At 35.5% G+C, this 23,930-nt stretch overlaps 1 protein-coding gene across 10 annotated transcripts in view; it reads left to right on the top strand.

Annotated features, from left to right (window-relative positions):
- The window catches only part of DLG1 (discs large MAGUK scaffold protein 1), a 223,395-nt gene that overhangs the window by 66,326 nt on the left and 133,139 nt on the right, over window positions 1-23,930 (top strand). For all 10 annotated transcript variants that reach the window (XM_055315868.1, XM_055315866.1, XM_055315872.1 and 7 more), the window contains exon 5: window positions 14,229-14,393. In XM_055315868.1, the coding sequence (XP_055171843.1) occupies window positions 14,229-14,393 (165 nt within the window). The remainder of the gene's footprint in view (window positions 1-14,228; window positions 14,394-23,930) is intronic.

The following is a 23,930-nucleotide window of genomic DNA, read 5'->3' on the forward strand; positions in this document are numbered from 1 at the left end:
TCCATGGGAGTAAATTAACTGTTAGGATCAGAAACCTGTATTTTGTAAGGAAAGTTACTTTGTTCTTCTGTGATATATACTAATTGTCCCTAAGGGTAGCCATCATAAAGCTCTTTGCAGTAGAGAAAGTATATTTGATGGCAGCAGTTATGAAAGTGAGAGAATTCCAGAGAGAAGGTGACAAACTGAGGAGTTTATAAGAAGTTTAAACCTTGGTGGTTCTATTTTGTTAGAAGAGGTTGCACAATTCCTGTTGCAACCATGCTTCTTGAAAAAGTCCTCCTATAACATCAGTTTTTCTCGAACTTATTTTTAAATAAGAAAAAGACTTTAAAATCTTATTTTCCTATTGAAACTTGTGATATATCATTTGAGTAGGTTAATGTGTAATTTGTATGGATAATTTGTAAAAGTGTCATTCTGTATGTGGGATTCATATAAAAGATAGGGTTATCAAGAAATATTGTGCATGTAGCTATGTCTTCTCAAATCATTAGAATAATGCTTTGTCTTTTGCTATCAGAAGACATTTAGTGGAAAAGTTTGAGAAGCACTGTTTTAAAGTTATATAATTAATTACTCTGCCCTCCTCACTCCTCCCTTGGGGCAGAAAATCTTACAGCATAGATTTGAACAGTATGGCCCATTTACTTCACTTAGTTCACTCAGGCTTAAGATTGTGTTTGCAAATAATTAAATACTAAATTAACAGTGGTTTTGAACAAGTGGGTCTTTATATTTTCCTAACTATAATCAGTTTGGAAGTATGCAGCTGCTACAGCTGCTGACATCTCTACCTTTCTCTTGGCCTTTTCCTCTTTGGAGCTCTAGCCCTAAAAACAGGAAGAAGAGATGGAGAAGAGAGAGGGATGTAGTTTACAAAACTAGAAAACATCGGCTTCTATTTCATTTATTACACCTGTGTCGCAAGGACCCTCATGGTAGTATGGGAGAATAGGAAACCAAGTATTTGGGTATTTTAGCTCCTATAATAGAGGAAACAAAATAAATTGTAGGGGCGCCTGGGTGGCTCAGTTGGTAAAACATCTGTCCTTGGCTCAGGTCATGATCTCAGGGTCCTGGGATTGAGCCCCACGTTGGGCTCCCAACTCAGTGGGGAGCCTGCTTCTCCCTTTCCCCACTCTCTCTCCTGCTTGTGCTCTCTCATTCTCTCTCCTTCTCTCTCTTTCTCTCAAATAAAATCTTTAAAAAATAGATTATAGTATTAGGTGAAGCAATTTACAGTGGCTGTCTTAGTGCTAAGTATTTTTTTTACTGAAGTCTGATTAATTTCAGAGATGCTAATTGATACTGTTAATCAAGTGGTATATCTGTTTAGTGAAATAAAGCAGTAAAGTCTAATTGAGGCTCTTTTTACTTTCACCTTGGTCCAACCTTCAGAAGCAGAAAAGCTACATTTGGATTAGTTCTGTACATACTGAAGTGTAAGGAGCATGTCCAGTTAGTCTTAGGTTATGATATATAGTATCTAAGGCTTTTTTGAAACCAGTTTACTAAGCATTAATAGGTGATTCAACTATCTTTAAAAAGAATATTTTTTTAAAAGATTTTATTTTATTTATTCATGAGAGACAGAGAGAGAGAGAAGCAGGCCCCATGCAGGGAGCCCGACGTGGGACTTGATCCCAAGTCTCCAGGATCACACCCCAGGTGAAAGCAGCACTAAACTGCTGAGCCACCGGGGCTGCCCTAAAAAGAATATTTTTCAAAATAGATTTCAAATTGAGAAATATTCTGTAATGACTAATGACCAATAGCACACTGCTCATTCTAACTGGATTAGAATAATTTTATTTTTTTTATTTTTATTTTTTGGATTAGAATAATTTTAAAAGTAATTAAAATTAAATGCCTTCTTATGCTAAAGCACAAGCTTCCTTTAATATCTTCATCCTTGTTCTAAGATTAAATGTACTTTGTCTTGGCAGTGTTGCCAAACTTTGACATTGAACCAGTATCTTTAGTGTACTATTCTATTTTAGAATCCTTTTTTTTATTGATTGTATGGTTTCTCCAAAAGAGAAAAATTATTCTTCGGTGATTTTGGGACTCCTCAGTCTTTTGGGATACTAATTAAACTCCTTCCTTAAAGTGAATGGATTAAATAATTCTTTCATGTATTGGTCAATAGTTTTTTAGTAGCTCTTTGCTGATAGCAATGGGCCCACAAACCGGAAATAGTTACTTGTTTATTGCTCTCTTACATCCATTTAGGACTATGGTATACTAATAATTAACCTTTTAGTTTAAAAATATATCACTTTGGAATGTAGTTTTTCTTACGTTCCTTTAAGAATGTGTTTATGAGGGACACCTGGGTGGCTCAGGAGTTGAGTGTCTGTTTTTAGCTCAGGGCACGATCCTGGGTCTGGAATCGAGTCCCACATCGGGCTCCCTGAGAGGTGACTGCTTCTCCCTCTGCCTGTGTCTCTCTGCCTCTCTCTCTCCTTCTGTGTGTGCGTGCGTGCGTGTGTGTGTGTGTGTGTGTGTGTCCTGAATAAGTAAATAAAATCTTTAAAAAAAAGAATATATTTATGGAAAAAATGTATTTATGAGGGGCACCTGGGTGGCTCAGTCACATAAGCGTCTGACTCTTGATTTCAGCTCAGGTCGTGATTTTAAGGTCCTGGGATCAAGCCCCATATCAGGCTTCATGCTAAACACAGAGTTTGCTTGTGATTTCCCCCCCTTCCCCTGCTTGCACACTTTCTCCCTCTCTCAAATAAGTAAATAAAATCTTTTTTAAAAACCCAAATGTATTTATGAAATGTTCTTTTTCACAATTCTGTTACAAATTGAAAACCTGACAATAAATTTTGAAAGACTATTTCACTTTTTTTTTCTTTTTTTAAAGATCTTATTTATTAATGAGAGACACAGAGAGAGAGGCAGACACACAGGCAGAGGGAGAAGCAGGCTCCATGCAGGGAGCCCGACGCAGGACTCGATCCCGGGTCTTCAGGATCATGCCCTGAGCCAAAGGCTGACACTTAACCGCTGAGTCACCCAGGGTCCTTCACTTTTGTTTTTTTAAAAGATTTTATTTATTTGAGAGAAAGAGAGTGTGTGTGTGCGCAAGCAGGAGGGAGAGGGAGAGAGAATCTGAAGCAGACACACAGTCTGTGCAGAGCCTGACATGGGGCTTGATCCCACGATGGTGAGGTCCCAACCTAGTGGAAACCAGTAGTTGGATTCTTAACCCACTGAGTCACCCAAGCACCCTTAACATATTTCACTTTTAAACAAATACCACTTGTTTAATATGTAACATTAAAACAGGAAATTATTTCTGGAAGATAAAACAGGATATATGTATTTCTAATTGTTACAAAGAAAACCATAGTCCTTAATTGATTGACTCATTCATTCTTTCATGCAGTCTCTTATCATCCACTGAGTAATTATTGAGCATCTGTATGCTGGGGATATAACAGTAAACAAAGGAAATCTTCATGGAGTTTATGTTCTAATCATATTTCATATTGTAACTTAGATAGAGTGTGCATCCACAGAGGGGGAGAGAGAGAAGCAGACTCCCTGCTGAGCAGGGAGCCCTATGTGTACCTGGGAACATACCTTGAGATCATGACCTGACCTGAAGGCAGATGCTTAACCAGCTGAGCCACCCACGCACCCATATACCTGATCATATTTAAAAGTCATTGTTTTAAAATGACCATTTTATAATATAGTTATATGAATCTCTAAACTGTAGTTATAAAAGATTTGGCTAGAAGAATCTTGGGTTTTTATGTTTGCATTTAAAAAATCTTTTCATGCATTTGGAAATTTTTATGTTATAGCTACCCATTTTTCCCTTTGTTTATTTATTGAATAATCTATCTTTAATCCCGTGATCTTGGTTGGAAATGTTACCTTTATCAAAGAGTACTAAAATTCTATTAATATAAAGTACTGATTTTTTTTTCTTTTCTCACTGAACTTTCTGTTCATCCATCAGCAATACCATGTTTTAATGATCAAGGTTTTATAATAAGTTTAAAAATTTGTTGAAGATAATTCACACTCATTACTCCTTATATGTAGCTTTTCTCTTTTTATGCTAGTTAGTTTTCATGAATTTTTAGTTACCTCTTCTATTCTAAATAAATGTATAAGCGTTTAAATAAATGAATAAATTTCTTGTTACTCTCTATTGGAATCGTGTTAAAAATATTTTAAAAGCTAGGATGAGCAATAATATCTCGAAGTTGATTTCTTCCTCCCAAGAACATGTTATGTCTTCTTTTTCCACTTGGTAGTTGGGACATTTGAATACCTCAAATATATTTATTCCTGGATGTTTTATGTTTTTCAGTTCTGTTGCAGTCTTTTATTTCATTCTGTCATCTGATTGATTGTATAAGTTTATTTATTTTTTAAAGATTTTATTTATTTATTCATGAGAGGCAGAGACATAGGCAGAGGGAGAAGCAGACTCTCTGTAGGGAGCCTGATGTGGGACTCGATTCCAGGACCCTGGGATCATGCCCTGAGTGGAATGCAGACCACTGAGCCACACAGGCATCCCTGTTTATATAGGTTTAAATTGGGGGTCAGCAAACTTTTCTATAAAGGGCCAGAAAGTAAATATTTTAGGCCTTGCGAGCCATTAACTTCTCGGCAACATCATTGTATTGAGAAAGCAACTCAAAAGTAGCCTCCAAATAACAATAATCAATACATATATTGCAAATGAGTATAGCTGTGTTACAGTACAACTTTAGTTACAAAAAACAGGCAGCAAGTCAATTTTGACAGTAGGTCAAAATAGTTTATAAATCCCTGACTTATAACTATTGATTTCTATACATTCATTTCTGATTGGATAGCTAACAGAATTTACAGTTTTTCTGCATTTCTCTTGAGTTTTCTGGGGTTACCATTAGTTCGTCTACAAATTGTGATCATTTTATTTTCTTTCTAATTTTTATGTACCTTAATTTCTTTTTCTTAGAATTCCTAGGCAGTGTTAGCAGTAGTTATGATAGTGGTATTTTTCCTTATTGCTAACTTTAATGTGAATGACTTTAGTGTTTTCCCATTAAATAGAATGTTGACTTTTTGGGTGGCTAAAAAGGATATTAAATTTGGCAGTGGTGGGAGGCACAGAACTGTGCACAATTGAAAATTATATAACTTTGACTCCTCAAAAACGTAATAGCCTACTGTTGACAGGAAGCCTTACTGATAAACAGTTAACATGTTTTGTATGCTATATGCATTATATACTGTATTCTTACAGTAAACTAGCTAGAGAAAACTAAATTATTAAGAAAATCATAAGAAAAATACAGTAGTCCGATATTTGTCAAAAATTAAAGTTTTTAAATATTTTTTTAAAGATTTTTTATTTATTTATTCATAGAGACAGAGAGAGAGAGAGAGAGGCAGAGACACAGGCAGAGGGAGAAGCAGGCATCATACAGAGAGCCCGATGCGGGACTCGATCCAGGCTCTCCAGGATCATACCCCGGGCCCGCAGACTGCGCTAAACCGCTGCGCCACCGGGGCTGCCCTGTCAAAAATTAAAGTTTATAAAAGGTGGTCCACTTTTAAGGATCAACTTTATTAGTGTTGCCAGCATTTTCAGTCATTTGTGCTGTGGCTCTAGGCTGCCTGAACTTCAAAATTAAATTCCTAGGTCTTTGTCTCTGAGGCCATTTATTTTGACCTTGAAACTTAAAAGTATATTTTAACTCTTGAAAATAATGATTTGTAGCTGTTAAAGATCCAAAAAGTGGAAGTAATGCTTTTTGAGAAGAAATATAGAACATTTCTGTGGTTTTAAATGAATGTATTTCATTGATTATAAGAGACACCTTTTTTCAATTTTTTTTTGTTTTCCAAGTGCATAAAAATAGATTGTGATAAAGTTTTCTAAATATTTTATGAAGTGGAAATTTAGATCCTTACTATTCATAAATAGTAAACTTTGAAACTACAAAATAGTTTCCTTTTAAGCAAAAAATTTTAAATAAGAAAAATACCTCTTTTTTCTATTAGATTGTTCTAGAATTGATCATTTTAAAATTCAAGTTTTTGTTCTTCGTAGTCATAATTTAATAGGTGAAGTGGAAGTTATGACTAGTATAATGACTATCATATTTTACCTTTTTTCCATCTGTAATAACTTCTCATTACATAAGAATGATTTATTTATATATTGTATTTTAAAATTCTTACACACAGTATTCATACACGTATTTTCCTTTCCCCACTTTACAATTAGCCATTGCTTTTTTTTTTCTTTAAGATTTTACTTATTTTTTCATGAGAGAGAGAGAGAGAGGCAGAGACACAGGCAGAGGGAGAAGCAGGCTCCACGCAGGGAGCCTGACATGGGACTCGATCCCAGGTCTCCAAGATCAGGCCCTGGGCTGTAGGCGGCAGTAAACCACTGAGCCACTGGGGCTGCCCCAGCCATTGCTTTTGTAGCATATCTAAACGTGATCATTCTGGGTCTTTGGCCCTTCCCCTCCACCCCCTCCCTCAAACTTACTTAATTATCCCAAATCTCTTCAAGAAACTGATTAAAACTCTGAACAGTTCTTCTGAAAAATGCTCACAGCTCTTTGCAATTTTTTTTGGTTGCAATTTGGGGGGAGGAGTTTTAGAAAGATATATATATATATTAAGGTTTTATTTATTTGAGAGAGAAAGAGCAAGAGAGCATAAGTGAAGGGAGGGGCAGAGGGAGAGGGATAAGCAGCTTTGTTGCTGAGCAGGGAGCCCCTGGGATCATGACCTGAGCTGAAGGCAGACACTTAACTGACTGCGCCACCTAGTTGCACCTTTTCTTTTTTTGCTTTTAGAATATAATTTAGAAATGCTAGAAAAATGTTAATGATAGTGCCTTGATCTTCACTTTGTAGAAATGCTTTTAATGTTTCATAATTAAATATGATGATTGCTGGTAGATGCTTTAAATTTTTTTTTCTCTATTAATAAGGATGGTTCCCACCCTACTGCCATAATTAGGATTGGATTTAACATTGTGGCAGATACTTAGATTGTTCTTTAAGCATCTACTTAAGATGATCATAAGAACTTTGATCTGTTCATATGGTCAAAAAAAAAAGAATGCATGAACCATTGTATTTAATTTGCTGCTTTTCCTTCTAAAATATCTTTGTCAAAAAAATAAAATATCTTTGTCTTCATATTTGAAGTAAGATTGGTTTGTTTTAAGGTTCTGTAAACTGTGTAATGAATTTAGAAGCTTTCCATGTCCTCAGGAATGCAGAAATGAACTATTTTTTGATAGAATTTAAAAGTACTTATAATACATTTATATTTATTGTGATCAGTCATTTTTTAATTCTTCCCATATTTTATACTTATTCTAGTTTTCATTCATGTATTTTAACTTTCTTCCCATTTTTAGTTTCAACCTTTTCCTGCATGCCTGCCTGCCTTTCTTCCTTTTAATTTCTTCTCCTAATGATTTGTGGGTATTCTTTCTAAACAGGTCTTTACCATTGAATTTTAACAAATATTTGAAATATTTGTATCAACATCTTAAGTTTTATCTATCCCCATATTTACAAACGCCCACTGTACCAACCCAGCATGTAAGTTTTTATTGAAATTTAGAAATTGAGTTCCAAATTGGTGGTGGTTCTGTCTCTGCATTCCTCAACACATAATCTTCATCTGTTTTAGAAATGAACATTAAAGCCCACCACTGCACTTAATGCTGATGTCTTACTGTTTTTCTTGTAACAAGTATGTTGGGGAACAATGCTAGGAAAGCATATATGGTGCAAAATATTTCTTTTTAATTTATTACAAGAACAACAAGTATGTATAGATTGAGAAGATAGGTAAGGAGACATTTACAAACTAACAACTATGTTTATTCTACTGATCAGCATTAATTTAAAAACCTTATACTAGTAATTTAGTACTTTTTTAATCTTAATTTCAGCCATTTTAAATTTTCTAATAGATTCAGGAATCTGCATGTTTTCCATTATCAGAAAACTTATTAAGAAACATTTCTGAAAAATATGTGACAGCAGTGAAGTAGTAACATACTTCCATTCCAAATTAAAATAGTTTTCAAGGGGCAGCCCCGGTGGCGCAGTGGTTTAGGGCCGCCTGCAGCCCAGGGCCTGATCCTGGAGACCCTGGATCGAGTTCCACGTCAGACTTTCTGCATGGAGCCTGCTTCTCCCTCTGCCTGTGTCTCTGCCTCTCTCTGCATCTCTGTGAATAAATAAATAAATAAATCTTAAAAAAAAATAGTTTTCAAGTCACAGCAGTCAGTAAGTAATGTTGCCAATATTGTTAACCAAGATTAAGAGCAATGGAAGGCTTGATACTGAAGATACCAACCTTAAAGACATAGAAAACAATGGGGAAATTTCTAAATGGGTATTTAGAATGTTCTTATTGTCATTTTTAAATTTCACTCCTTCATCGCTAGCTAATTCTTTTCTAGTATAAGTGTTAGCTAAGTTAGACTGTCCTTGTAGGAGGCTTAGTTCTATGCATTCTTCTGTATTAGCAAACTGGTTTTATATGAAATTTTCAGTGTTAAATTTTTTTGGTAATTGGTTGAAATCAACCTTTAAATTAAAAGAAGTGCAGATGAATAATACTGTGCAATGTAATTAATGGTGGGCCTGGAAAGCTACTTGGAAATACGTTCTCAATATTTTCCTTGTACCTCAAGGAATCCCTTTTTTGAATCATTAATAAAAAACTGAATTATCTTTCTGGGAACCATATTTTGTTGTGTTCTTAAAATTGCCAGGTATAGGGGCACCTGAGTGGCTCAGTGGTTGAGCATCTTGCCTTTGGCTTGGGTAATGATCCCAGGGTCCCGGGATCGAGTCCCACATCAGGCTCCCTGCATGGAGCCTTCTTCTCCCTCTTCCTATGTCTCTGCCTCTCTCTCTGTCTCTCATGAATAAATAAATAAAATCTTTTTTAAAAAAATGTGCCAGGTATAAGGGGACTCAGAGTTTAGGAGATTCCTACTGACTATAAATAAGACAGTTTGAGCTTTCAAAAGGATATTTGCAGTGAGTTTAAGCCAATTAGCTAATGTGTAATCCATCCATTTATAGTGATATTTTATTATTTTAAATTTTTTAAACAATTTTATTTGAGTGAGAGAACAAATGCGGGGAGGAACAGAGGGAGAGGAAGAAGCAGACTCCCTGCTGAGCAGGGAGCTGGATTCGAGGCTTAATCCCTTAATTCCTAGGACTTTAAGGTCATAACCTGAACTGAAGGCAGCTGCTTAGCCACCTGAGCCACCCTGGAGCCCCTATAATGACATTTTAATAATTTTTAATTAATATATTCACATACCATAACATTAATCCTTTTAAATTGTATAGTTCTGTGCACAAGGTTGTGCAGCCATCCTCACTAATTCCAGAACATTTTCATGACCCAAACAGAAACTCCTAACTCACCAGCAGTTGATTTCCATTTCTCCCTTTCCCAATCACTAATCTATTTTCTGGTTCTATGAATTTGCCTATTCCAAACGTTTCATATAAATGGAATTATACAGTACATGGCTTTTTGTATCTTTCTTCTTTCACTTAGCGTAATATTTTCAAAGTTCCATGTTGTAGGATGTATAAATACTTATTATAGCTAAATATTCTATTGTATGAATATACCACATTTTATTTATCCGTTTATAAATTGATAAACTTTTGGATTGGTTTCCACTTTGGGGCTATTATGAATAATAATACTATGAATATTTGTGTGCAAATTTTTATGTCGATGCACCTTTTCAATTCTCTTGGATATATATGTAGGAGTGAAATTACTCTCGTCATATGGTAACTCTTTTTACCTTTGAGGAACTGCCAAACTGTTTTCCAGAATGGCTTCACTATTTCCAGAATGGCTATATTCCCCCCAGCAATGACAGTTCCTGTTTCTTCACATCCTCACCAATGTGTATTATTATTTATTATTATCATCAGTTTTTTTGATTATGGCCATTCTGGTGGGTGTGAAGTGATAGCTCATTGTGATTTTGATTTGCATTTCTGTGATAACTAATGATGTTGAACATCTTTGCATGAGCTTATTGTCCATTTGTTTATCTTCTTTGGAAAAATGTGTTTAAATCTTTTGCCATTTTAAAAATTGGAGTTTTTATTGTTGAGTTGTAAGAATTCATTATGTATTCAGGAGACTTACCAGATACCTTATGTATTCTAGATATGTTATCAAATACATGATTTGGAAACATTTTCTCCCATCTTGAGGGTTATCTTTTCACTTTTTTGATACACCCTTTGATGAACAAAAGTTTCTCATTTATATCAAGTCAAATTTATCTGCTTGTGCTTTTGTCGTTGTACGTGGGAGACCACTGTTGAATCCAAGGTTCTAAAATGTATATTTGTGTTTATTTCTAAGAGTTTTTTGTTTTAGCTCTCATATTTAGGTCTTGATCCATTTTGAATTAATTTTTATACGTAGTGTTAGAATGAGGTCTTATTTAATTATTTTTCATCCAGTTGTCTCAGCATCATTTGTTGAAAAGACTATGCTGGGAATCCCTGGGTGGCTCAGTGGTTTAGCACCTGCCTTTGGCCCAGGGCACGATCCTGGCGTCCCGGGTTGAGTCCCACGTCGTGCTCCCAGCATGGAGCCTTCTCCCTCCGCCTGAGTCTCTGCCTCTCTCACTCTATGTCTATCATAAATAAATAAATATTAAAAAAAAAAAGACTATGCTTTCCCATTAAATTCTCTTGGTACCCATGTTGAACATCAGTTAACCATAAATATGATATATTTCTGGACTCTTACTTAATTCTGTGCTGTTGATACATGTCTGTCTTTGCACCAGTATCACAATCTTGATTAATACAGCTTTGTAGAATGTTTTTGAAATTGGGAAGTGTGGGTCCTCCACTTTTTTCTTCTGTTTAAAGATTATTTTGACTGTTCTGGGCCTTTTGCAACTCCATGTGAATATTAGGGCCATCATCTTGTCAAGTGCTGAAAAAAAGCCAGAGAGCATTTTGATCAGGATTGCATTTAGTAATATCTAAAAACCTCTTAATTACTTTAAGAGGATGATAGCAAACCAGTTTTTTTTTAATCTTCTTGAGAATGGTAAATAAAGGAACATTCGTGTGTGAACCATATCAGTAGGTAAAAAGAAATACCCCATTATTATGTTTGCTATGTTTTTTTAAATGATTTATAAGGGTAGCTAATAGTGGCTAATAATTTTTTGGTTTTTATAAAATTTATTTTGGCTCGTTTGTGTCTTTTTCTTTATAAGTGTGTTTCTTGGGGGAGGGGAGAGAATATTATATTTTATTTTGGTTTGGTGTTTATGCATACACATTCTCAGCCTGAGTTGAAAAACATACTTTTATTTTCTTCTAGTTCCTATAATTATGATTTCATTTACTTTTGTGTAAGAGGTAAGGTAGATTTGGTTTTCTTAAAATTATGTTCCTTTAAAAATAGATTGCACAGAATTGTGTGTGTGTGCGAGTTAGAGACAAAGATTCTCTTGTAGATGAAAGCAAAATACCCTTCCCTAATGGACTAATATTCAATTAAAATTTGAAAAGACTTTTTCGTTTTTATACTAGTTAACTGAATAAGAAAACCAAACTAATTTTAGCCAAACAACTTTGGCTTTTCATTTTTACTTCACTTAACCAATTGTGTATTTAGAAATACAGCATTCAGCTGACATTAGGTTTAGAGATGAGCAAATCATTATTCAGTTTCTTGTTCACCTAGTTCTGAATTACTAAACTTTTTCTTTTTCTTTTTTGTAATGAAGTATAGATTACAAAAAATTTACCATTTAACCATTTTTAAGTTTATGGTTCAGTGGTATGAATATACATTCACATGATTGTGTAACCATTAGAACCATCCATCCCCATAACTGTATTCATCATATAAAAGTGAAACTCTATTAAATAATGTCAAAATTCTCCCCTCCCTGCAGCCCCTGGCAACAACCATTATAACTTTACATCTTTATGATTTTGACTACAGTTGAGCCTTGAACAACATGGTTTTCAACTGCCAGGTCTCCTGATATGCAGCTTTTTTCAAATAAATACATGGGAAAATCTTTTAGAGATTTGCAGCAGTTTGAAAAAACAGATGAACTGCATAACTTATATTAAAAACACTAAAAGTATTTATGAATGTATAATGTATGTTGATACTAGTGTTTTCATGGTTAGAATATTATAACTATATCATAATTATCCTTTATGATTTTCTTATCTTTTTTCTACATTTACTGTAAGAATACAGTATATCTTACATATGACACATAAATATGTGTTGAGTGTTCATGTTAATAAACAGTCAGTAGTAGGCTATTAGTAGTTAAATTTTGGGGGAGTCAAAGTTAGACACCGAGTTTTGACTGTGTAGGTGATTGGTGACCCTGATCCCTTGTTCCAAGAATCAGCTGTACTCTGAGTACTTCATATAAGTGGCATTACACAGTATTTGTCTTTCTGTGACTGGCTTATTTCACTTAGCATAATGTTCACAAGGTTTCATCTCATGTAACATATTGCAGGCTTTTTTTCCTTAGGCTGAAAACACTCCATTGTATGTATATACCACATTTTGCTTATTCATTCTCCATTGATGAACACTTGGGTTTCTTCCATGTTTTAGCTATTGTGAGTAATGCTACTGTGAACATGGGTGTACAAATCTCTTGTCAGGACCCTGCTTCCAATTCTTTTGGGTGTATACCCAGAAGTGGAATTGCTGGATTTATATGGTAATTCTATTTTTACTTGAGGAACCACCATCCTACTTTCCACAGTAGCTGTACCAATTTACATTCCCAAAAAATGCACGAGTGTTCCAGTTTCTCAGTATTCTCACCAACACTTGTTTTCTGGTTTTTTTTTTTTTTAAGATTTTATTTATTTATTTATTTATTCATGAGAGACACAGAGAGAGAAAGAGAAAGGTAGAGACACAGTCAGAGGGAGAAGCAGACTCCATGCAGGGAGCCCGATATGGGGCTTGATCCCGGGACTCCAGGATCACGCTCTGCGCCAAAGGCAGGCGCTAAACCACTGAGCCACCCAGGGATCTCCATGTTTTCTGTTTTTTTTTTTTTTTTTTTTTTTAACTTTTATTTATTTATGATAGTCACAGAGAGAGAGAGGGAGGCAGAGACACAGGCAGAGGGAGAAGCAGGCTCCATGCACCGGGAGCCCGACGTGGGATTCGATCCCGGGTCTCCAGGATCGCGCCCTGGGCCAAAGGCAGGCGCCAAACCGCTGCGCCACCCAGGGATCCCTGTTTTCTGTTTTTTTAATGGGAATCATCCTAATGGGTCTGAGGTGATATCTAATAGTTTTGACTTGCATTACTGTAATAATTAGTTATGTTGAGCATCTTTTCATGTGCTTAGCCATTCATTTACTTTAGAGGATTCTCTGAGTTTTATGCCCATTTTTGAATTGAGTTGTTTGAGGGTTTTTTGTTGAATTTTAGGAGTTTTCTGTATATTTTGGATATTAATCCTTTAGATTTGCAAACCTTTCTCATTCTGCGGGTTGCCTTTTACTCTGTGGAGAGTGTCTTTTGATACGCAAAATTTTAAAATGTTTATGAAATCCAGTTTGTTTTTTCTTTAGTTACTTGTGCCTTTGGTGTCATACCCAAGAAATGGCCAAATGCAATGTCCTGAAGCTTTTGTGTACCATGTTTTCTTTTAAGAGTATTACCGTTTTAGGTCTTACATTTAGATGCTTGATCCATTTTGAGTTAATTTTTACCTATTGTAAAAATTAGGTGAGTATCAGCTATGATGAATACAAATGGTGAAGTTAACCTGAAGTAATTACAGTTTACATCCCAACTTTCTCCCTTAGAAGTTGTAGGCCTTCAACAGACTCCAGAGTTCCAGAATAGTTTAGGCAGATTCCGCCTATGTAATTGTTGTCTAAGTGGAAAGACAAATTCTGTGTGCTTCCTACTCGGCCATCTTCCTATACTCTGAATTATTTTTAATAATCAAATAATTTTATTAAAAATTGGCATGACTTTAAAATGGAAGCCTATTTCTCTCAGACTTTATGTATTAAGCCATACAATACACTTTTCATATAGTTAAATATTATTGAGTATTTGGCTTCATTAAACCATGATTTGAATTGAACTCACTTTGCTTTTCAGGATATTTTCATATTTAATCATTTTCTTTACAGAAATACCGGTATCAGGATGAAGAAACACCCCCTCAAGAGCACATATCTCCACAAATCACTAATGAGGTGATAGGTCCGGAATTAGTTCATGTCTCAGAGAAGAACCTGTCAGAAATTGAGAATGTCCATGGATTTGTTTCCCATTCTCATATTTCACCAATAAAGGTAAGATGATAACTTTGTTGCTATAAACTATATATTACTTTTGTTCCTAGTATAGCTCATGCTCAGAGAGAACTCTTCTTTCGTGTAGAATTTTTACCCCTTGATGGTTGATGGTTTATTAGTTAGAAGGAATTTCATAATATTTATTAGCATTCTAAAAACATTTTTAAAGATATATTTTATAAATGAATTTTATTCAGTGATACTATCTTTAAGCCTAATGATGCTATCTTTAAGCCTAAAAATTCCCACAAAAGGAAATAACTGTAATATTTCAAATATTTCACAATGAAATATTTTAAAAATGTTTTAAATATTAGTAGGTATAGGGTGCTTGGGTGGCTCATTCGGTTAATTGTCTGCCTTTGGCTCAGGTCATGATCCCAGAGTCCTATGATCAAGCCCTGCATCAGGCTCCCTGCTCAGTAGGGAGTCTGCTTCTCCCTCTCCCCCAGCTTGTGTGCTCGCACTCTCTCTTTCTCTCTCTCTCTCAAATAAATAAATAAATAAAATCTTCTAAAACTAAGAAATAAATATTATTAGATATAGAGAAAGAAAGAGTATTAATATTAACTCGCCTCAGAAATAACCACAATCCTGGTTTCTTATAAAGCTCTCCCACATATTTAGATCTCCAGTCAATATATTGTTTATTTTGCCCATCTTAAATTTTATATAAATGGTTTATACTGTATATAATCTGAACTTCACTTTTTGGCTTAGCATTACATTTCTGAGATTGTTTTCACTGCTCCAGGATTTTTTTTCCTCTTACTAATATAATTTATCTTACTTTTGATGGATGTTGAATTATTTTCAGAATATTACTAATACAGAAAGTGCTGTTAAAAACTAGGTTATGGGGACACCTGGGTGGCTCAAGCGGTTGAGCATCTGCCTTGATCTCAGGGCGTGATCCTGGAGTTCCTGGATCAAGTCCCACATTGGGCTCCCTGCATGGAGCCTGCTTCTCCCTCTGCCTGTGTCTCTGCCTCTCTCTCTCTCTCTCTCTCTCTCTCTCTCTCTCTCTCATGAATAAATAAATAAAATCTTAAAAAAAATAAAAGATTCTCTTCTAAAAAAAAAACAACTAGGTTATGTATACTTTGTGGTTATATATACTTATCTTTCCATGTGGTTATATAATTTACGTTTCAGCAGCAATGTATTTATTGGTTATTCAGGTTTTCTATTCTGTGATACAACCTCTGAAGATTTTCGCTCATTTTTGTCCTTAATTCTTTTTACTAATCTGTACAATCTTTTTTTTTTGTTTTTTTATTTTTATTTATTTTTTTTAAAATTTTTTTTGAAAGATTTTATTTATTTATTCATGAGAGACACAGAGAGAGAGAGGCAGACACACACACACATACAGAGAGAGAGGCAGAGACACAGGCAGAGGGAGAAGCAGGCTCCATGCAGGGAGCTCGATGTGGGACTCGATCCCAGGACTCCAGGACCATGCCCTGGGCCGAAGGCAGGCACTAAACCGCTGAGCCACCCAGGGATCCCCTTTTTTTTGTTTTTTTAAAGATTTATTTATTTAGAGCAGCAAGTAGAGGGACGGACAGAGAAGGAGAATCCTCAAGCAAACTCCACTCTGAGTATGGAGCCCAAGATGGGGCTTGATCCCAGGGCTCTGAGATCATGACCTGAGTTGAAATCAGTAGTCAGCCACTTAACCAGATGAGCCACCCAGGTGCCCCTACAAGTTCTTTATATATTCTGGTTACTAATCATTTGTTGGTTGTATGTATTGTGAGTAAGGATAATTTTTTCCTAGTAAAACTTAACCTTTGTTTTATAATTCTCTCTGGGAGATGATTTATTTCTAGTAAATATTTTGATGGTTATAGTACCATTTGGATTTTCTGTTAATAGTTTTGCTTGGTTATTTCTTCTAGGAATTTGTCCATTTTATATTTATTTCAAAATATTAATATCATGGGAGTTTTGTCTATAGCTTATTTAGGTATGGCCCCCTTTTTTTGTTCCTAATAATGTTTATTTGTGCCTTGTTCCCCCCCCCCTTGATCAGTCTTTTTTTTTTTTTTTTTTTTAAGATTTTATTTGAGAGTATGTGAGTATGAGCAGCGGGGAGGGGTAAAGGGAGAGGGAGGAGCAGACTCCCCACTGAGCAGGGAGCCTAATGATTCAGGACTCAATCTCAGGGTCATGACCTGAGCCAAAGGCAGGCGCTTAACCAGCTGAGCCACCCAGGTGCTCCCCCTTGATCATTCTTGCCAAATAATGTTTTTTTCAGAGATTCATCTCTTTTTTAAAAAGTCTTCTTGGTTCCTTCCCCCATGTGCTGCGATCCCCACCCTCCCTGTTTTCACACATACTTTACCTGCATAACATGTGTTCATGCACATCTATAAATATAAATGTATGGATAGCCTACATATAAATTAAGGTTGTGTTTGGTAGAAGCAAGCTGATCTTACCTTGCAAGACAAAATGAGAGATACAGAGAAGAAAATTTTGGTTGGCTATTAGTGACAGAGACTGTTCTTTTCTCTTTCTTCCCTTCCTTACCATTATTATTTTTTTCTCTTCTTTCTTTGAGTGTATTCTGTTTGGGTTTTTTGGTTTGTTTGTTTGTTTTGGTTTCCTGATTTAAGTTGTTTGCTAATTATAATAGTATTAGCCTTTTCTAATAATATTTGATTTTGTAAACTTTTCTTTAAATACCACTTTACTGGGATCCCTGGGTGGCTCAGCAGTTTAGCGCCTGCCTTTGGCATAGGGCGTGATCCTGGAGTCCTGGGATCGAGTCCCACATCAGGCTCCCTGCATGGAGCCTGCTTCTCCCTCTGCCTGTGTCTCTGCCTTTCTCTCTCTGTGTCTCTCATGAATAAATAAAATCTAAAACAAAACAAAACAAAACAAAAAAAACCACACACAAACCATTTTACTTTATCTCACAAGTTTTAACATGTAATGTTTTTTATCGTTCTAACATTTTCTTTTATTCCCTCTTGTGATTTTCTTTTGCTCTATGAGTTATTTAGAAGTATGTTTCTTAATTTTTAAACATAATGATACAGGCAGTCTGGATCTGACATCCCAGAAGGGGGTGTCCTGCAGGACCAGCCAAGAGAGTGCTTGGCTTCATGCAGGATAGAAATCAAACATAAGCTGGAGAAAGTGAAAGAAGAAGTGACAGGTAGAGAATAGCAAGTAGAGTGTCTGGAAGACTCCAAAGGGGAAAGGAGAATGAGTCTCTTTATCACGTGGGGCCCAGGGATTGTATTGGAAAGGGGTCCAGAATAGGTGTTCCTTCAGGAATCCTTGGTAGGGTCCAATCAGAGGCGAATAACAGGTGTTACTTTATAAATCATTGAAGTTATTAGAAGGTATTGATGCTAGTGTCAGCCGCAGTTTTTTCAAAGCTAATATCCTGGGACATGTTTGGGATTTGATTCTTCTTAGATGTTATCAGGTGTTTGGGGGCCTAGGACAAACCTCAGAGAATGATTAGCTTTCTTGCTTCCCCTCCTTAGATTGGGAACATAACTTCTTTGATTTTTACTGAGATGCAAAATATGGAACATAAGTAAATGGGGCCTAGCAGAAAAACAGCAGAAATGGAGGCTTTCTAAAATGTAGTTCTTTCAGCTTCTCTATCTCAATAGGAGACATTTATTCTTTTCATATCTTTCATCATATCTTTTTCATCGTATTTGCTTGGAAGTTACTTGTTTCTTTTCCTTTAATGATTATCCTAGACATTTTAATATAATTTTTAACTTAAAGCTGTAAAAAGACTTAAAATCTGAAGTTAATAGATATCTTCTGTCCTCGTTCTGAATAACATAGAACTTTAAAACACTTGAATTCTAAGCACTGTCCTGCTTTATATGCTGTTCTTGTCTATTCCTATTTTCTCTTGACTGAATATATAACTTTAGTCAAGAATCTCTCCCAGGTTAGTATAATTCTTTGTTTCTGGTGTTTTGTGTTTCTGGTCATTCTGATTGTTACACACTGCAAAGCCAGTTTGCACACACACAACTCCTCACTCTTTTGGGTAGAGTGTTTTGGTAGTTACTTCCATGTGTATGCAGATTCTGACAGGTGGGTAGTGAGGTCCCACCTCCATTTTAAAAGCTGAAATTAGGGATCCCTGGGTGGCACAGTGGTTTGGCGCCTGCCTTTGGCCCAGGGCGCGATCCTGGAGACCCAGGATCGAATCCCACGTCGGGCTCCCGGTGCATGGAGCCTGCTTCTCCCTCTGCCTATGTCTCTGCCTCTCTCTCTCTCTCTCTGTGACTATCATAAAAAAAAAAAAAATTCTCTCCCTTAAAAAAAAGCTGAAATTAAACAAACTGGTGAACATTTTAGCAAATTGACAACTTAAAATAAAAATGAGGAGTCCTATTAATTTCATTTCAGGAGAAGATTGATAGCCTCTGGCCCTTGGATTCAGTGCTCATGGTCACTGTTTTTTTTCTTTTCTTTTCTTTTCTTTTATAAAGATTTTATTTATTTATTTATTCATAGAAACACAGAGACACAGAGAGAGAGAGGCAGAGACAAAGGCAGAGGGAGAAGCGGGCTCCATGCAAGAGCCCGACGTGGGACTCGATCCCGGGTCTTCAGGATCATGCCCCGGGCCGCAGGAGGCGCTAAACCACTGCACCACTGGGGCTGCCCCTCATGGTCACTGTTAAAGAGGTTTAGGACAAACTAGATTATTTGTTCACTTATGTACCTATTGTCTGTTTCCTATAGAAAGTAAGCTTCACAATGAAGCTAGCTTCATCTTTACAACAATGAAGAAGGTTGTGGTAAAGATTAAAAATCCATGTAAAGCCCTCATGGTTGATCATGGCCATTGCTTAAGATTGAATGCACCTTATAGCCAGTATGAGTCTCTGGCAGATGTGAACTTCTGCATTGACTTGTCAGGTGTAAAATTTTTTAAACTTTTGATAAAGTTGATCATATGATTTTTGGGAAAAAACCATCTGTTAGAATATTAGTTTTTATCAGATAAGAACTACATTTAATAAACATTTATTAAACATCTATGCTAATAGTAGCTTTGTTAGATTTCAGTGATTAGTATTTTTTATGGAGAGATATAACACAGTATGTAACATGAGAAAATAAAGAGAAAAAAATTTGGAGTATTCTGGAAAAAAAATTGACATTTGGACAGGGTATTAAAGGTGTGGACAAGATGCCAGTTCAGAGGAGGAGCCAGTTACTGAAGAAAATAAGTATAGTAGCAGGGTTATAATCAGAGGAAATTGTAAAAATGCAGAAGGTTTATGGTACTGTAGCTTAGGGAACTGTTAGCAAATGGGGGCCTCAGTCCTAAGCTGATGAGTGGCCCTCATGATGAAGGGTTTGCCACCATGAAATGGACTATGAAATAATCTATCAGGTTCTTGTGGAACTGGTGCTGATTCTCATTACTGAAATAATGAATGAAATAAGATAGTGATTGAAAGTTACTTTATTCAGGTTTTATTTAGCCTAAAGGTAATTATGATTTAAGACTCTGAAAGGGAAGCTTTTTTGCCAGAGCTGGGCAGTTTCAAGGAAGAAATTGGCAATATAATGGTGAAAAATTGTGTGGAAGAAAAGGATGCAGTGCGTAAATTTTTATGGTATATAAGAAATCTTTAAAGAAAGCTTAATTTTAAATAGTTACGAATATGATAGTATATCATAATAATAATAACAGTGTCAGGATTCCTAAAACTGAAATTGAACTGGGAATTAGGGAAAATGGTCAGAACAGTAAATCAAACAAATAAAACTAAGCCTATTTTAAAATAGATTTAAATTAGGGTGAAGTGACAAAGAAGAGAGTAGGTGCACTGCTTATTATGGGATGTTGTGTTGATCATTGAGGAAATTAAAGAATTCATATTTGGCTTTTGTTTTCAATGGCAGGGAAAATTATGTTCCAATCAGTATGTGCAAAGTAAACATAGTTAATTAAGCAGGACTTGAAATAAAGATAGAACAGAGTGTGTGAGCAGATAATTATTTTAAATAAGTATGTCTCGTAGCCTGGATACATTTCATACAGTCGTACTGAGTATACTATCAAATAAGGTCACCAGCACTAGTTGGTAGTTTTTCAAGTATTATATGACTTGAGGGCAGCAGAAAGATAGACATAAGCAAATACATGCCTGTTGAATATAGAATCCTTCCCATTTTGAGTATATTAATGGGTACTTTTTTGAAATCAATTTTGTTTTCACATCTCTGGAATATACTAAAATGTTAAATTTTATCATCTTTTTTGGATGGCCCTGGTGTATTAAGGTAAGCTTATAGCTTGCATATGATTTGACCACAAGATGGTGCTCTTACAGAAGGGATTTGTGTGTGTATGTATGTATGTATGTATGTATGTATGTATATATATATATGAGCAGAGTTTTTCTAAGCAAATAACCAGTCTGTGTCATAAATCTTCTCAGCTTAGTCTTATCCTAGGAGAAAACTCCTAGAAGAAAACATAGGCAGCAATCTCCTTGACATAGGTCTTGGTAATGATATTTGGAATCTGACACCAAAAGCAAAAGCAGGAAAAGCAAAAACAAACTAATGGGACTACATCAAACTAAAAAGCTTCTGCACAGCAAGGGAAACCATGCCACCAAGAAGAAAAGACATACTACTGAATGGGAGAAAATAATGACAAATCATATATCTGATAAAGGGCTAATATCCAAAATACATTAAGAATTAATACAACCTCCTAGCAAAAAACTGAACAATTCTTGCATTTAAAAATGCAAGAAGATCTGAATAGAATTTTCCAAAGAAGACACACAGATGGCCGGCAGATATATGAAAACATAGATGCTCAACTTCATTAATCATCGGGGAAATGCACAAGATACTGCCTCACACCTGTTAGAATGATTATTAACAAAAAGACAAGAAATAGTAAGTATCAGCAAGGATGTGCAGTAAAGAAGCCCTCATGCACTGTTGGTAGGAATGTATATTGATGAAACCATTGGGGAAAATAGTATAGGAGTTTCTCAAAATTGAAAATAAAGCTACCATATGACCCAGCAAATCTACTTCTTTGTATTTATTTGAAGAAGATGAAAATGGCAATTCAAAAAGATATATGCACCTCCATGTTCATTGCAGCATTATTTACAGAGCCAAGATAGAAACAACCTAAGTATCCATCAGTGGAAGAATGAATGAAGAAAATATTGTACATGCGGTAAAAGAGAATGAAATTTTGACATTTGGGACAACATGGATGGACCTTGAGAGTATCATCCTAAGTGAAATAAGTCAGAGAAAGACAAATACCAGTGATATCTTTTATAATGTGGACAAAAGATTGGTGGTTGGTTATATGAGGCAGGGGAGTGGGAAAAGTGGGTGAACTGTATGGTTTTTGTCTTGTTTAAATAAATTGAGTAGAAAAAATTTTTTTGAAGTCTTATATTAGTATAGTTGCACATTTTGTAATTGAATAGGCCAGATCATAAAGATAAGAGTGTAAGGAAAATCCGTGTTATGTTGCATTTATAGTATATTCGTTACTTTTAGATTATATAATGATAACAATAATAATCCACTAAATGGATGTACTCAGTCTACTTAAGCTTTATTATTTAGAGTTCTAGTATATATAATACTATCATTTGTGAAAAAAAGTTGAACTATACAGAAAAAGAATGTATTTAAATCATACTAAAATGTTAATAGTTATTCACTGATTTTGACATTGTGTATTTTTTTATTCGTTATTTTAAATAAACTTTCCAGATTCAATAATGAGCTTAAATTTTGTTTTAATGGAATAGAGTTTATTTTTCAACTCTGCTATATGAGTAGGGCTATTCTAAAGTAGAAATCAGTGAGGAATTGATCACCTTTCATCTCCCAATCAAATCATATGAAACCATAAACCATTTGTGATTTACATATGGCTTTGTATGCATGTATTGACTACTGGGTAATGGATGAGATGATGCTAGAATTTTGTAGCACAGGTAATTGGTTATTTTCATAAAGAAACTTTTCTCAAAACTCAGAGTTGCTTTGTCAATGGATTTGAATAGGAAGTCTGTGCACTGAAAAGTACTTAGGTCCCCTGTCAGCTTCAGGATAAGAAATCTCTGTACACAAATGGCTTACTATTCATTGTCTATGTTTTTATTGTTTGCAGTGTGAGTAGGAAATTTGCATTCAGCATTTGTGTACACTATCCTCATCCATACCAATCCAGAATAACAGAACCTCTGTTACTTCTAGGATTCCCCCCATTTCAGGTTTTCATCAGACATGGATCACAAGGTACATCTTTTGGGGCCAAAAAAATTACTGGAGCATTCGTATAAGCTACACGAACCAGTTGTTTATTAAGTACCTGGTCCATATTACTGTTTTGTTTTTTAGGAGGTTTAATATTTTTCCTTTAGAGGATTTTTTTTTAAAGATTTTATTTATTTATTCATGAGAAACAGAGAGAGGGAGCCAGAGACACAGGCAGAGGGAGAAGCAGGCTCCATGCAGGGAGCCTGTTGTGGGACTCGATTCAGGGTCTCCAGGATCAGGCCCTGGGCTGAAGGCGGCGCTAAACCACAGAGCTACCTGGGCTGCCCCCTTTAGAGGATTCTTGATTCTCTGTTTACCCTTTGTATTTTCCTCTGTTGCCTTGCCCCTAAATGGACAGGACCAATCCGTCTAGGGTCACAAAATTGCCAGCTACTATCTGCAGAGGCCTAGGGAAGAAGCACCAAACTGTGCTGTAATCTGTCACAAAGCATCTTAGCTCTCAAGAGTCCCACATGACAATCAACCCTTTTTGGGTATCTATCTGTATCTTAGGGATGGAATCAGAGAGAGGGTATTAGCATCTTTGCTTGCTGAATCAGGATTTGCAGTGGACCTGGAGGTCATAGTTTGCTAATACTACTTTCTAATAGGCTGCATTTAGCTGGTGCTGGTAAACACATAATAAGTAAGTTTTTTTAAATCAGTCCACATCTGGAAAAGTAATATGGTCAAGATTGGGACTTGGGATGTGCTTGTATCAATTTGAAAACTAAATTAGTCAACCATTAGTAAATTATCAAGTAACATTTTTATTCATATATTTTAAAATGACCATATGTTGTATATTAATGTAGCAGTGTTAACAGGACAGACTTAGGAGTCTGTGGCTCTTAAGCTTGAGGTTGCTTAAGAGTCACTTAGAGGTCTTTTTAAAAATGAAAATTTCAAGATCCCTCTTACCCTAAAACATTCTGATGAGGAGGTGATACCAGTCTGTATTTTAACCAGCATCCTAGGTGATTCTGAGGTAGACCATTATGTTGAGAAACACAGACTTAGATATTAGGGAAATGTCTATCTAGTAATCAAACAATATTATTTAGTGAACCCCAGAGTATTATTTATGTAGTGTTGGATAAAAATGCTTTGCTGGTTATAAAACAAAAAATTTACCTTTAATTCTTTTGCATTTTAAAAAGTCCATGACTTGCTTATCTTAGTGTTTATAATGTATGAGAAAGATGATGGTGATAA

This window comes from Nyctereutes procyonoides, unplaced genomic scaffold, assembly GCF_905146905.1.
Source record: "Nyctereutes procyonoides isolate TBG_1078 unplaced genomic scaffold, NYPRO_anot_genome, whole genome shotgun sequence".
Lineage (NCBI taxonomy): Eukaryota > Metazoa > Chordata > Mammalia > Carnivora > Canidae > Nyctereutes > Nyctereutes procyonoides.